This window comes from Falco naumanni, chromosome 5 (genome assembly GCF_017639655.2).
Source record: "Falco naumanni isolate bFalNau1 chromosome 5, bFalNau1.pat, whole genome shotgun sequence".
NCBI classification, from domain to species: domain Eukaryota; kingdom Metazoa; phylum Chordata; class Aves; order Falconiformes; family Falconidae; genus Falco; species Falco naumanni.
Genome location: NC_054058.1, coordinates 26,060,171 through 26,076,500, shown reverse-complemented (window position 1 = coordinate 26,076,500; position 16,330 = coordinate 26,060,171). Strand labels below are relative to the sequence as shown.

The following is a 16,330-nucleotide window of genomic DNA, read 5'->3' as shown; positions in this document are numbered from 1 at the left end:
TAATGACTGTCAAGATTCACAGTAAGCTATGCCTGCATTTTCCTATTAGCAGCACCCAGAATCAAGCAAAGTTCATAAACACAGTAGAAGGACATCTCACTTCTGCAGGCACCTGGACATGGCAGCCATGGGATTTGTGTGTTTGGACCAAGGTATACTGAGCTGGGTACAAGGGTCAGACTTTTTGAGCTCAAGGTGAAAAATCAGTGTAATTCAGTGTGACAAGATACACAAGAGCCCGAGGTAGGTGTCAATTACCTCTACCTCTTATTATACTCAGGTAATTAATCATAATAGTGTGTGGTGTAAGCTTGGTAATGAACTGCCTGCACTAATCCCATTTATGTTTAAATAGTAGTTCCACAAAATAAAAGTTCAACATAGCCATGGACTTTATACCCAGGGTCCACCATCATCTTAATAATAACAATCAGTTTACTAGCCTTATTTTTATTGAAGTAAAATCCTTTCATTGCACTTTTAACTACTAGGGTTTGTTTCTATTTAGTATTACAATAGGAAATAATTGCAGCTGGTCTTACACTAGGGGTTACTATTATCTTCAAAGAAATGAGGACAATCAATATTGTAGGGAGGACAGGTACTGAAACTGCCTCCTGAATAACTTACAGATCAATAATCATGACAGACAGTGGAAGGGAGATTTGCATTTGAAGGAATCCCAAGGAGACCCCAGAGGAAGGAATCTAGTACCAAGACAAAAACGTGTATTTTCTAACCTGGTTGTTCATTTGTGACTGAGCCCCAGGTCATCAGGACCTGCAGGCTTTAACCAAAGATTTTAAAAGAAAGATTTTAGGATGAATATATATAAACTTGGGAGTTTGGGGGTCTTTTTTTTTTTTTTTTTTTAACCATCACAACAGCAGTTATAATCACATATCTGAATTGGAACTTGTGAGTAAATAGCATCTATTTACTTCTTACTGCAACCTGATTTGTATTATGGGCAAGTCCAGTGCAACCATTAAATAAGAATGTTCAATGGGAGTAAAGGGCCCAGTTCCAGGGAGACCCTGTCCCCAGGGGTTTCTGTAGGTTAAAAGGATGCCATTCCACTCAGCTGCAGAAAACATAATATTCTTTGTTAATTTGCTAAAGTCACGCAAAAGAATCACTTTCCAAAATCACCTCTTCCCGCAGCTGGACAGTAGGGAAGGAGGGAAGACGGGTTATTTCCAAGCGCTGCCTTACTGAATATAGTTGCTCTGCTTAGAAAACTGAATCCATGGAAATTTGTAGGAGCAGACTGGTATGAACAAGGTATGAATGTACGTGTGAAAGCACTAGAAGAAATAGCAGAAGGATAAAAGATAAATGTGCATTAAAGGCACCTCAATGAACAGGCCATCAAGATCATAGTAGACCCATGTGCAACTTCTCAGACTCCCAGACTGCAAAAACAGCCTACACCCAGGGAAGGATACTAGGGAGCAATGAATAGATCAGCAGTGTCACACAGGGACACACAGGAGCAGGATGAGCAGAAAAGACAGAAGTTTTTGATAACCATCATCTCCTTAGGGACAAAAAAGGCACGTCTGAAATGAACACACAGTCACAAATCTATGAGAAACCCAGGACAGGTGATGAGAACTTGATAGTCAGTATTCCTTATCCTCCATTTCTCTGTAATTAATGCTGGCCAGTGTGGTGGGACACACACATCTTCAGGAGTCTAAGGTGTTTGTGTCTAAGAGTCTAAGAAAGCGAGCAAGAAAAAATTTGCTAGCAAAGCTGAAGGAAAGTGTCACCTTCCTTTTGTGTATGGTCTTGTGTTGAGCCTTCCTACATCACTTGTGCAAACTAACCAACAATATAGAAAGAATAAACTAGAAAAATTATATCAGTTGTCAACTAATTGGGATATAGAAACAATAGTAAAAAACCTTCTGTCTAAAACTCCAGATTTCATGGGAAAAAAAGACAAGTTCTTAAATATTACTAAATTCTCCATTTAAATTAATCAATAACCACTGTGTCCCGTATTTCCAGCAACTACATTTGGCTTCTTTACTATTGCCCATTTTCTAAATACGAGCATGCATATGAATTTTGCTTTAGAGTAGAAGAAAACTGGTGAAAGCTTCATCTAATTCTTGCTAATCCAGAATACCTGAGAAATCATGTGAATGTTAAGAAAGAGAAGAGTTGCATGAATATCTGAAGTGTGCAGAAAATGTGCTTATGTAAAATCCACTTATACATAGGTGTTATAAAATACAATGCAAAATGCTGAGTGCTTCAGAAATTATAGCTTCCTGAATTAGGTCTTATTATATTTGTAGGGGGGTTTATTGTTGTTCAACAATAATCTTTAAAGTTATATTTTTTTCCTTTCTAAATTGCAGCCCTTTCAGGCCAGGTGGATTCTCGGATGATCACAGACTAGTAGGTGAGCATTTTTACTTCTTGTAGTATTTTCATGACTCAGAACCATGCCATCCATGATACTCCAAGAAAATTCAGCCCTTTGCTCCCTGCACACCCCCATTTACCTCTTTCAAGTCTTGAACAATAGCCGTGAGTCTCTCATTCTCTGCCTGAACATTGGTGACCACCGCTCGGCTCTGCTTCAGCTCATTCTGCATCTCCAAAATCTTCCCAAGGTAATAAGCTTCTTTTGATGCAGATTCCTGCAGGAGGGTCTCTTCACGTGTTTCACCATCTTCAGCCACTTTGCGGTGAATCGAGAAGGATTGTCCAAATGCCTGCAAGAGGAAAACAGTGCACAGTATAAAACTACTGAAGCCCTAGAAAAATTATCAACAATAATGAGCAGCTGCATAGCCAGCGGGAATGAAATAGATCTGCGAGTCCCAAATTTTGACCCAATAAATACTGCCTTAACAGCTGAGGGCCACCATCTCATTTAGCTGAAATGAAGCATCTTGAAGCTGCTCTCATTTGCAGTATGGATTTATGGCCCCTATCCAGGCGACCTCCACTGAGATCAAGATGGTGTTCTGCTAACTAGCCATTAATTAGCACCAGTATTTAACTCTCCTGCAGGAGGCCGGTTGATAAATCGTCAATTCCTTTCTTCTTTAGTTCTACAAAATAAACGTGTGGTTTGTTTTGTTTTAAAGAGCATAAATAGCTGACAAATCATTCCAAATTGCCTTCTATTTGCAACAATCTTTTATTACAGGAGCTGATGTTATGGTATGGAAAAAAGCTCCCATAACTTGAGAAAAAGATAAATGAGCCGAGTACAAGCAGTGACCACCTACAGTGCTAGTAAGCTAAACAGAGTATGACAGCCCCTTCATTTCGTTTGTACTCAGTGTTTTCTGCTTCTGCTGAAAAGAAACAGTATTTATGTAATTCAATAAGTTTCTAAATATATAGGCAAATTTCCAGTGATTCTCTTCCTCTTGTTACTAGCTTGGAGTGGTCAGTTTAGTAAGGCAGTATTTCTCAGTGGCAATTTCTGGTGTTATTTTGGACAGCTGTGAAGCAACCTGGAAGAAAGCAAAGTACAAGGCATGACAGTAGAAGTAAAGGAGGTATCATTTAGCTGTAAAAGACAGAGAAAAGCCTGCAATAATTTAATTACCTAAAAATAGTAACACAAAATAACACATAAATAAGAAGAGTAATAAAATATACAAAGTAAGATAAAAGCAAAGCTTGTTTTGCTTTTTTGGTGGTTTTTTTTTAGTATTATTATTATTATTCCCTTTAAAACCAGACATTCGGTTGAAAATGACATGTTCTAATTCTGGAAAAAAGCCAAAAGAAGGCCTTTACTGTTAAGAATATTTAGCCTAACACAGGCAAAAGCTCTCTCATATATCTCAATTCAAAGAAAGTGTTTGAGAGACCATGATTTTTAATTTTTTTCCCCCCAACATAGGAGAGAAAGATATAAGTTGTGGTAATATATGTTCTTTCAGTGGGTTATCCTCCTCAAAAGCCTAATCTCTGCGCAGTTCTGTGAAACCAAAGCAGAGTATACATTTGTACCCACTGTAAGCAGAGGCCTACTTTGCCTTCTCATCGGTAAGAGCTACTTGCCAAACGAAATCCATTGTTTTACTGCCACTATTTATAGCCTTTCAGAACACATTCGAAGTTTTTCTGGCATTAGAACTGAAGCAGTCCCTTAGAAACTTCAAAGCAAAACCCTGTTCAAAAACTTTTTAGCTTTTAAGTCTACTTCACTTAGAGAATCCTGTGAACTCAGCATTAAAGGATTCTAAAAATATTCAATAATGTATTAACCCAGCTGTCTTCTTAAAAGACCTCAAGTTACTGAAATAGCAAGCATCAGCAGCTTGCCAAATAGGATTTTCCAAATAACAAGAAATTCAATGTAATGAAACTGTTAAGCACCGATTCAGTCACTATATCTGTCAATCTAAGACAACTGTTTCAGGAACACTGCTAATAAATACTATTTTACTCTCCATACTTATATCCAATGGCTCACTCTTCCTAAATTGAGACTGAGCAAAAAGCGCCCGTCTATTAAAGACCCTACAAGACAAATGTAAACACTGCATATCTGGGGGGAGGGAAATCAGAACACAATGGAACAGCAGGTCAGACTGACAGGGCCGAAGAAGCTCATGAAGACATGGGAGCTGGAGCGCTCTCTGCTAGAGAGCAATAGTTCAAGCGCTACGGGTAAATACCTGCACACAGTGTCAGTGCCCTTCCAGGTGCATAATGTATTTTTCTCACACATATTTTGAAGGTGCATTTTGGCATGCATGATGTTTGAGAACAGCCATGAATATAAAATTTGGGGAGGGTGCATAGTACAACAGAAAGTTACTGTATACTTAACATTTCCCTGTAACTATAACTACAGAAAACGTCAGAGAAAATTTAAACGTTTTTTCCTATGAAACCAAATTTGAACGTTATTGCATTCAATTCAAACCTTATTCAATTTCTTTCTTAAACTACTATCAATACATTAAAAATCAAAGGAAGAAAAGAAAGGAAGCATAGTTCTCTTTCTATATTGCTGGAAATTATGCAGATCCATGAAATAAGGAGAGGAACACAAGAAATCTTTTAATTAAAAAGCAAGCCCAAAAGTCCTATATTTCATGGTCTGTATAGAACACCAAAAAGCTTAAACCTTCAAGACACTCTCACTTAAGGCCTTCTATGAGATGAATCACTTTTAAATTAAGCTATATATTAATATTTTTCAGCTGGTAGCCAAATATTTGTTCTATTTTGATATTATGTTTTAATAATTTGCTTAATATGTTTACTTATTTATAAAACCTTATAACCTTGCTATGATATATAATTTTTTCCATTAACTGTGCTCACTGATTTCACTGAAGCAATCCCTAGAGTAGCAAAAGTTAGACCCTGAAAAACTTTCCAGGTCAACTAACTGTAACAGGTGAAACCATTATCTTCCAGCCTTTACTGGATTCCAGGCCTGGACGTGACAATATGCCTCACACCACTGCTTCACACAAACACCACATGCCAACAGCATGAATGGGCTGCAGCCTGGGAGAGCTGGAACTGCCCACTTCAACCTTCACAATCACCTCCTGAACGTGTTGGACAGTAAAGAGTCAAAAGGTCCCCAGGAGCTGAGAAATCCTTAATAGTGAAAGCCAGTAGCGGATGAGATACAAACTGGAGGAGCATTTGGCACAGAGGCATTCCCATGTGAGAACTGGATGCAGTTGGCATTGGGTATGCAAGGAAAAAGCAGATGAAGCTCAAAACATGAGAAGGTGGCAACCTGGATCACAAACCAAAGAAAGTTGACTTGCATTTGGGTCAAATGTTGGATACAAACTGGTTTGCTGAACATATCTTATGGTATTGTAGATGGGAAAATACCAGCCTGCTGTGGAAGTCTGATGGGGCAAATAGCTTTCCTTTGACACTGTGTGACATCAAGGGAGAGGAAGAAGTACAATGCAAATGCAGAGCAGATGTTCTGTGTTCACCATTGAAGAGGGTACTGATATTGTGGTCAGATATTTATACTGGAGATACATAGTTTGGCTCCTGGACAGATGCTGTTGCTGCTTAGAAGTACTGTCACCTGTATTAGTACCAAACCAGCTTCTCCCCAAACCACAGGCGATGCCAGGATGGCAAAAGCAGAGCTAGGCTTCTCCCTCCCATGCTATTCCATCTTTTCAACTGGATTAGGACAAGAACCTCAACACATGCTATGGAGTTCTCCGACCTAGCCATGAAGAAGTAACTGCAGAAGCAAAGCACTGTGGCTGTAACTGCAAGAACAGCAGCCAATTCATTCACTTGTGTTACTTCTATGATAGTATTTTGGATGGGTGCCGTAGCATGTCTTGCAGATGTATTAGTTACCACATTTCTTTTCAGTATGGTGCTGCCTTGCTTGGTATGGCTACTCATTATAAAAACCTAGAAATCACTGCTGGTCCCTTGGCAGCTCTTAGTTTCAGCAATCACACTGAAGAACTTTTCTGACAAAGCACATCATCTTCCCAATTCAAGTTGGGACTCAGAGGGGGCTATATAGCCCTTTATGGCTTCTACTGCCTTGAAAAAACCCCTCCTAGGCTATGCACAATATCTTGCATCATCTACAAAGACTGAGATACATTTACTGTTTTGACAAAGACTGTCCTAACCGCGACCAGTCTGAATTTCACTGTATCCTAGTCCCATCACTTCTCTCAAGACTTTGCTTGAAAGGATGCTCTTGACTGAGTTAGGAGATTCTTCTTTTGTAAATTTGTCATAAAGGCTGAGCAACAAGATGCCATTATATGTTGTATATATTCTAAGACCTGAGAATTGTATAACAGTACCAAGACATTTTAAGTGTGTCTTAGAATTCAGACTTTGAGAATGATAAAATAATGATGAGTACCTGTTTGAGCACATGATAAAGGATGGCAACAGTGGGCACACAAGGTCAGTCTGATTATGGAGAAAGGCATAACTTTTGAGGAAAAGGCCATTTGCCACTCAAAGAACCCCAGATAGAAATTCCAGTGTCAGAAGCAAACCAGTATGAAAGAAATAATGCAGTTAATACAAGAGGCACAGATTTGTAAAAAAGCAATAGATAAACATGACTGTTCCAAGCAACATATGCAAGAATATTTATATGACAAATATATATAAACAGCAATAGCAAGCTAATGTGCAAGTAACATGAAATGATGTCTGTAAAATTAAAATTGTATTTAGCACTTAAAAGAAAAAAGGGAAAAAGAGAAGCTAAATGTCTGATTTAGGTGTAGAAAGCGGCACATATGCAAAAGAACAACTGAAAACATAAGTAGGTGATGAAGGATACTATTTCTATGTTTGAGTCTTATTGTTACTACCCACCTCCTGGGGCAGGAATTCTCCAGCATTAACATAGAAATCCAGTCTTCTAGTCTGTGATGATTAATAGGCAATAAAAAATTACCTGACTGCTATCAGGATGAGCAGGCAGCCTACCTTTATGGCTTTGACACTTAATGTAGTTTTTCTGATGCATAATGCAACAGCACTGAACCTGTTGAAATTATTATCTATTGCAGCTGCTAACTTGCTGCAAAGCAAAATGTATTATGTATTAGTTACCTCCACATACCTACAAAATCAGGGAAACCAGTTTGGGATTATCCAAGAGGGTAGTATATTTCCCAGGCAATTGTCAGTATGGCACCAGAGACAGAAATCTGTGCTAGAGGTGCATAACTGGAGTTAATGCCAGGGACAGATTTTATTTTGTGGCATAGCTTGAATGCCCACCGATCACCAAGTATTCCCTCAGCCACTTGCAGATCTGTCTCTCTCAGATAAGAGGTGGGGGTTTGTTTTTTTTAAAGCTTACTACTTTAATTCCCCCCCCCCCCCCCCCCCCCCTTTCACGATTCATTAACCAAGGCTCAGGATTCTCTGACATTTTTCTGCTAAGGAGGAATCAGTGGCAGGCACAGGTCTGTGACGAAATCCCTGTAGGCAAGCCTGAGCAGCTGGGCGGGCCCTAGCCCTTCCCTCAACACCAGCTGGTACAAAACTCTCCCCTTCCCCTACGATGTGATGTGGCTCCAATTAGACACATTGTTTGCTTAACTTGCCTCCAGTCTTTCACACCCTGCTTACCTGAATGCTTTTGAAATCAACCTGCACATAGCATTTTCTTTGCTAGTAAATCCAAGCCAGCATTCAGCCTAACTCCGAGTCTCTCTCTCCATGGCCTTCCTTACAGATGCAGGGTTTGGTTCTCATCACTTGGCTGTTTGCCATTCCCTGCTCCCTCACACTTGGAGCACACAGATTGTCCAGGGTCTTGGACAAAGACTGTGTTTTATTCTTGAAGCACACAGGAGGTAGCACCAAGCCTAAACTCAACCGGTGTTTCCTGGCAGCGTTGCAGTGCAACAGCAAACAAAACACCCTTGCAGAAGTGACTGGTAGGGTCCAATTATATCTGTTTTCTTACAAAGTGGGAAAGTTTTATGCCTCTAAAATTAATTTATAATTTAGACTAAATCTTTATGTAGTTGACATGATCTCCTGATGCTCATTAAAGACAGCAGAGAGACGTCAATAGATTTCCTTTTGGAACCCAGTACTGAAGTGATTGAAGTCTTCAAATGTGAATAATAGGTACATTGCAACCAAAATACAGACAGATGCATGCTTAATGATGACAGAAAAAAAAAATTAATAGGTAACATGTGGATGGTGCATGCAAGAAGGACAGTCCATACAGGGAAGCAGACTGAAAACTCAAAACCAGATTAAGAACACAGCCTGAATCAGCATGGGCACACCAGCAAGAAAACAAGACCATGAACTTCTGGGTTGACAGGGTAGCTGAAAACAGCTTGTGGTTTTACAGCTACAGAAGTGTCCCATTTGTCTGAGTCCTCCTGTGTTTGTGAAAGCAGGATGCTGAACTCTCCTACAGAGAGGCAAATGATAAAAGATGCTCAGTCCCACCACCAATTCCTTTTTCAGCTCAGACAGCAAACAAGGTTCCTAGACTTAACCAGTTCCCCAGTCAAAAGGTATATGAGATAACGGATCAAAATTCTGTTGTACCCAAGCAACTGTCTAAACACTGGTCATTTCATAATTTCCAGACTCAAGATGATCAGTTTTATGCCCCATGCCACACAACATGAATAGGATTTTGTGTTTGTGTGTCTTTGGGTTTTTTTTCTTTTTTTAATGTAACAACATGCGTTTTACTTCATATGCCCCATCCTGGAGAAAAAAAACTCTTTAATGTTTTGAACGCTGTTTGAAGCAAGCTGACAAACTGGGGTTTCCTTTTTTTTTCTTAAATGATGGAAGTTGAACTTTAAAGAACAGTTGTTTTCAATTCATGCTTTGCTACCAACACTTGATATGGCCTTAAAGAAATTGTTCCTCAACTTCACATTTGAAAAACATAGAGGACAGTAACTGCTACACAGTGGAAAGGACTGTTAATGATACACCCATTCATGATCTGAGACACAATACACTATAGTCATGAGCACAGTACAGGTAGGCAACTATGATAAATCCATAAGTCTTACCTGAAGAAGCTATTTTATTACCTCCAAAGGCAAAAAGCATTTAACTTTATTTCCAAATATCAGCTTAATCAACTCAATTAAATAATAATGTAAATGCTGCTACAATGGTCGTCATGTAAGTTAATATCTGCATGAAGGATTTAACTTGCAAAAAAACCTTACAAGCCAGCATGCTGGAGGTTTTATCCATGCCAGAAATACTGAGGAGATCAGATACATGGAAAACATAAGTAATACCACAGCTGTTTATAGATGCAGAACAGTTGAACAAATGTCAACAATTCAGTATTTTCCCCAGGGAAGCTTTGGATAAAGGTGTGCACAGTGTGGACATCTTCTGTTTGTTCTCAGAAGATCTCTACAGTGTCTACAGGTCTGTTGAAATTCATATATCAGATGCTAATCAGCAAAACCTTCAGAAAGTATTGGGGGAAACAAGCATTTACATTCAACTCAGCTACAGGCACTGCCGTGCTTCTGCAGTCCCAGTGCATGCTGTGCTGATTTCAATCAATATGCCACGGCATCAGGCCTTAGGCAACCATGCTGCTTTTTTATAATTAAGGAACAAAAATATTCCTAAATGTGATAGTTAGGAAATATTTAAAGAGCAAAAGAAGAAAGCACAACTATGAAAATGAACGTTCTATAATAACCTCCATTGTTCATCAGCAATCCAGTGAAAGGGAGAGCGAACAAGAATTTCCATTTAATTGCCTTTAACAGCACTCTAGATGAGGATTTAAATTCCCCATCCTGAGCATTCCCTCCAGGCACAGAAAACACTAGAAAGGGGAAGCCTGTAACAAAGAGCACCACTTATCTACAACACAACTAATTAGGCTCGTGCTGGTAATTTTAAAGCAGCTTTGTTCAAAATTAATATGGCCAATAATTAAATTATTTCTATAAACAAAATAATTCACACATTATTAATGAAACATAAGGTGGCTTAAAAAATTTGCGTTGATGTCTATATTGGTGCTTGTATGAGTTTGCACTATTGTCAGGCCAACCTCCAGCTATTACAAAATTCTAATTAAAGCCAAAAGAAGCACTAGTGGAACAAAAATGGAAGGCTGTCAAGGATTGATTTATTTTTTTTTTTAATCAAAATATGCCTAAGTACAAGATGGAACATGTCTTCCTTGAAGGCTGTGTTACCTTTGCAGTAAACAGCAAAATCCCATGTTTAACTGAAACATGATAGTTTATTCTTTTTTCCTTTTTTTTTTTCCACTTTTCTGACTGATTCTTTTTTCTGTTTGTCTAACTATGAAATGGCAGAGAGAACTTCAATTCCTTCTCCTGTGCCTGCTTGAATAAAGCTGCAAATAATGTGTGCCAAAAATCCAGTTCTTTAAAAGTTGTTAGCTTGCCAGGGCATTCTATTTTTTTTTTTTCCTATTTTCAGATATTTCTATTCTAATTTCAGATTAGCTCCCCGTATATAAACTCACATTCCATAGCAAGACCACGATTATAGCACATTTTAGGAGTGGTCTAAGCAAAGTCATGTTGAACAATGCAAACAACCCATGAAGTACACCAACTGCCTTTTATATTGCTGCTACTACTTTTGCTTCAAGTTTAAATCAGTATTGCGTAGGGAAAGATTATTTGCAGCTGCAAAAGCACAACAAAGGTAAGGAAGCAAAGAATCTTATCACAGCAAATTAGGACTATCCCAGAGCAGCATATAAGGAAGCAGAGGCTGCATGCCCAGAATGCCTCTTCTAGAAGAGAAGGGAGGAAATAAGGAGTAGGGACACAACCATGTCCTAGATACAGATGCACGCCAATCAGTGAAGTTGGATGGAGCAAGGAAAGGAAAAGCTGCTCCTTAGAAGATAATGCTCTTTGCACCTTAAAGTAAAAAAAACAGCAGAGAAATCTTGTATCAGTGTCTGCTGCAGAGGCAAGGAGTGTGTCTCGATACAGATTAAAAAAATGAATGGAAAACTGTAATTTTATTGTCATAATATTAAGTTTGTGCCAACTTTCAAGTACGTTCATACAACTTCAAAAAAAATATTGTTATTTTCCCACACCATCCCTGAAGAACAAAGCTACTTATACACCTGTAGGTTACCCGCTTACTGAATCACCCGAAAGCTTTAAACTAGCTGTGCCTCACTTTAGGAGAGATTTTGACGTTTGGTCTCCAATTTAGAAGGAAATAGTATTCCTCTGCTGCAAACAACTTAGATGTATTTACGTATATCATGGAAGCAACAGAACATCTCTATTTTATTTAGATAAACTTTTAATGCTTTGTACTATTTTCATTCCATTAAAAAAAGGAGGGATCTAAACCTATGTATTCCATGGTAAGTGGCAGTGTCTTTGCCAAGCAGCAAAATGAAAGATTTTCTTCTCTAAGAACAGGAAACTCCTCTTCTTGAATGAGAAAACAAATACTACAGGTACAATCTTGTCTTCAAAGCGCTGTAAAATGTCACCCTTGGGCAGAAGTTGTTCTGCTCAGAATACTTTGTCATACAAACAAAAGAACTAAAAGCTAAAGTTTAGGGCATTTCTGCTCTTCACATTTTCAGAGAAGGAAAAAAAAAAACTATCTCCTTTGAGGTATTATTTGGATCCACGGGAAAGTCTCAGATAATTAAAGCAGCAGTATCTTATCCTTGAACGGATATTTAGAGACAAGCACAAAGACTTGCTCTACCCTTCTTTGTGTTTCTCAAGCTTTTTCAAAATACGCCCTTATGGCTTGTCTGCCTCAATGAGTCACAGCTAGATGGGGTCCCCAAATGCAGGGGAAGAAGAGAACCCGCTACTGTCAGCATGCTCAGAGGCAAAACACCAACACCCCAATCCTCATAAATGCTACTTTTCCCAACAAATTTCAATCCTCTCTGAACCTTTTCATGAACCTCTTAAGAGACAGGTTTCTATAGTTTTTGTAAATGAAACTGGCATAGAGAGGGGGTTTATTTGTCTCTCAAAAAGCAGCACCTCTTTTGGTGCCTTTCCCCTCTCCTCAACAGACTGAGCATAACAGCTCCATTTGGAAAATACTGAACTGGCTGTGACTAGTTCTTTATTATCCTGCTGGTAATGACCCAAGCATACCACCCGGCAGAGCTAACTGCATTCAGATGGGCTTTCCAGGAGATCTACTCCCAGCACACACAGTGGTTCATGCTACAGGGCCATCCAGCAGCAGGCTGCTCAGGGAAGTAAGAGCCAAAGCTGACCAAAGAGCTGCAGAAGGCTCTGGCACTCCTGAGTGATCAACTAGCAAGTTAAAAGCACGCTGTTAAATGCAAAGCAACACATAGGAATAGGAGCGGACCTAACTCTACAGGCATGGCAACGGGCCCTATTTAAGGCTCATTGTCAATAGCCCTGCAAAACAAGCAGCCCAGGAGCAGCAGTGGTCAGGAAGGCAAAGAGAATTTCATTGCTGGGGGTGCCTGAAAGGTTTCCTAGAGAAGAAACCTCTATATGTCTACAACTGACCTCAGCTGGAGCGAGAACTGACTTTTGGATTAATCCCAACGTTCACTGATGCTTAGAGCCTGAGGCTTCTCATGCTGAAGTACATGCTTTACTACCTGGATTAAGGTAGGTCAAAGGCTAAGATGTTTGGGGATCTGGAGCACATGGCATACAAGGAGAGGCTGAAGGAACTGGGTTTGTTCAGCACAAGTGGGAAAGGTTAAGGAAAGGGAGACCTACTCGCATTTTTCTGTTGTCTGGAGAGGGATAGAAAAGACAGAGCCCAAGCCTTCTCAGAGGCGCACAGAGAAAGGGCAGGAGGCGAGAGTCACAACCTGAAACAGAGGAAAGTCCCACAAGACAAAGGGGAATTCATGCCGATAGTAGCACAGCACCAAAAGAAGTGCCCAGAGCGGCTGCGTGTTCTCCATCCTTGGAGACTTTCAAAACTCATCTGAAACAAGACCCTGAGCAACACCTGACTGAGCTTTAAGCAGGGGATAGACAAGGTCATCTTCAGGAACACCTTCCAAACCAAACCACACTTCTCATGGACCGAGCAGTTGAAAGAGCTATGATTCATGGTTGGCCATTTTCTTAGGTATCTTCAACACCAGTCTAAAACTGAAGACAACCAAAAGCAAGATCATTATGGTTTTACCGTAATAAACAAATCTGATTATTTAAATGGCACATAGACACAGGAAATGTCAACACCAGGAGAGCTGATTTCAAGTCATAAAAATCAGTCCCCAAGGGGCTCAGTCTGAGCCAAAGTCATTGTAACTAGACAAGAGGTAACTCAGGTTTGTCGCAGCCAGGGCAGTAAAAGATCTAAACTGCTAAAATCCACGAACAACTATACTTACAGAATACATGTTCCTTGTATACCCTGCTAAAGTAGTCATGCTTATTAGGTTTACAGTCTTAATTTGTCTGTCATCACTTATATTTCTATTCTCTGCAGTTCTTTATGTGAATTGTCAGCACAGCAGTTCTGCCTACTGCCTAGGTGGTTAATAAGAACAGACTCCCTCCTTGTGACCACACATGACAACGTCACCGTGGCACGTGGCATCCAGGGTTGGGCTTAGCATGAGTAGCTTGGACAAACAGAGTGCAAGGAAAGAGCTCTGCATTCCAGTCCCTAGAGCTGAAGTATTTAAGTTTTGGGGAGGCAGGTGGGGCACAGATTAGCTTTTAGAAAAATAATTTGTAAACCAATGGTTTAAAAGGAAAAAGAAAGACGATTCAGAGACTTCTGCTGCTCTGGGCATTTATAAAGCTTTCTAAAAATTTAAGTTGGAAAAATCTCTAAATAAAAGCATGCCCTTCAGAAGAAGAGGCCAAAATTACAGACCTCTCATTTATTTTCAAAGGAAGGTTTAATTAGAGTGCTTCCAGCCACAGATTTACCATGGGGAACTTTATGCTTCCATTAGCATTGATCAATGCAGCATACACTGCTGTTTCATACAATGCTATTGCAGCTGGATGCTTACTGCAAGTGTTAGATAATCTCATGCCTCCAGAGCAAGTGAGATTTTAAGGCATATGGTGGTAGTGATAATCACGTTACAGCAACAACAGCTTGCCTACTTAACACAAAAAAAAGTAAGACTTGAAGAATGGGATTGCCATAAATTGTCCCCACTGTAATCCTTAGGGAGCTTTAATTTATTTTGTACAGGCTAAGAAAAAAAATGCCCAAAACACCCAACAAAAAAACCTGCTCATTTATTCAACCAAAGACAGTGACAAAAGGAGTTTGGTGTATGCTGCTGACCAGCAGATCAGCTGATGAGAAGGGGGACTTGTCTGACATATGAGGATGTGTGAAAAGGTAGAAGGCCTGGCACTCCCAAGTACTACTGAATTCACACCAAACACGTCTGTCTTAAGCCAACCTGATGATAAATGGAAGGTGGCAGACCATGCCCCGTGCTGAGCAGGGCTCCAGATTGATCAGGGTCCCACATGTCACCCCAACATAAGCAAAAAGCAACAGTGCAAACAAGATTTAACTTTATAAGCAAGAAATTTGCAATCTGAGCCATTTGTTCAGGCACAGCTCTTCCAGTGCTCTTCCCTAAGGACTCAGCTGTCCCTAGCACTGCTTGCCTTCTACCGCATGAAAACAGAAGAGGAAGGCAACTGCAGCGAGGATGGGATTTGAAAGCCACATGCAAACCAATGAGATCAGGAATCCACAAGCAACAGCCAGGGTTGCGGGCATGTTTATAGGATGGGCCCGTCTTGCCTCAATAAGAATCTTAAGTAGTTCTCAGCCTTGTTCTCTGACGGTGTTAAATACATAACACTTGCCTGATTATGAAAACTCCTATTTTTGAAGTTGTTTCCCAGTAAGCAAAGAATAACAAGTTTAAGAGGATAATATGCTTTTGCTTTGTCAGCAGCTTTGTCTCAGGGTGACCCATCTTCCAGACTGTAAAATAATTGCATAAGCATATGCAAATTAAACATCCATGACTTATCTAGTTCTACTGAGAAAATAACCAGAGTTTTCATTGGCTTCAGTGAAGCCCAGATTTTACCCCTGGGTATTTATTTCTGGACAACATACTGTATTTTGGCTCCTGATTCACTATATTTGCTCATGTGGAAATGCAAGCAAATTGCAAAGAGTTTGCATTGCAAAAAAATTGCAAAAAACAACTAACTTGAAAATCAGCAAAACCTGTCAATATCAGCTCTTTCAGAAGTGGTCCTGTTTTCACAGATGCTTTCAAACTACTTCACCATCATCATCAAAATCTTCCCTTTGGAGTTTTCCTTCTCACAACAGCAGTTTTCATGGAACGGAAAGTCTTCTTTTCTCCCTTGACACCTGCCCACGGGAGCGATGCCTGTGCTGCCACAGAGCAGAGGGTCAGCGACACAGACAGGAGAACACCCCAGTCAGCAGCCAGCGATGGAGTGCTTAGCTAGCAAGCTAAATCTGTCACAGCACCGGATGGCAGAGCTTTCCTTTTCTTTTCCAGAAAGGAAGCTTTCACACGTCTCTGAACTTGATACTTAGCAAACTGTAAAGGAATGTATTCCAATGAGTCAGATGGCCATTTGCACAGTTGAAACGTCAGAATGCAAATATCAATGCCTTCCACAAACGATTAAGATGAATGATTTCCTACTCTTCTGAAGAGATTTAAAACAAAAGTTAAAATCGGTATGAATGAAGTACAAAAGAAGATACGTGTTTGTGTGTGCTCACGTGGACACCATAAGAAAAAGCAGAATAGGGGTTAAAGGGAAAGTTAGCAGTTACTTGCTACAGAGTGCCACATACCATAGAATCATACAACCGTTTTGGTTGGAAA

The 16,330-nt window shown here is 39.8% G+C and overlaps 1 protein-coding gene across 5 annotated transcripts in view; it reads right to left on the bottom strand.

Annotated features, from left to right (window-relative positions):
- BICD1 (BICD cargo adaptor 1) overlaps nt 1-16,330 on the bottom strand; it is a 179,066-nt gene that overhangs the window by 85,354 nt on the left and 77,382 nt on the right. For all 5 annotated transcript variants that reach the window (XM_040596068.1, XM_040596070.1, XM_040596072.1 and 2 more), the window contains one exon: nt 2,520-2,732. In XM_040596068.1, the coding sequence (XP_040452002.1) occupies nt 2,520-2,732 (213 nt within the window). The remainder of the gene's footprint in view (nt 1-2,519; nt 2,733-16,330) is intronic.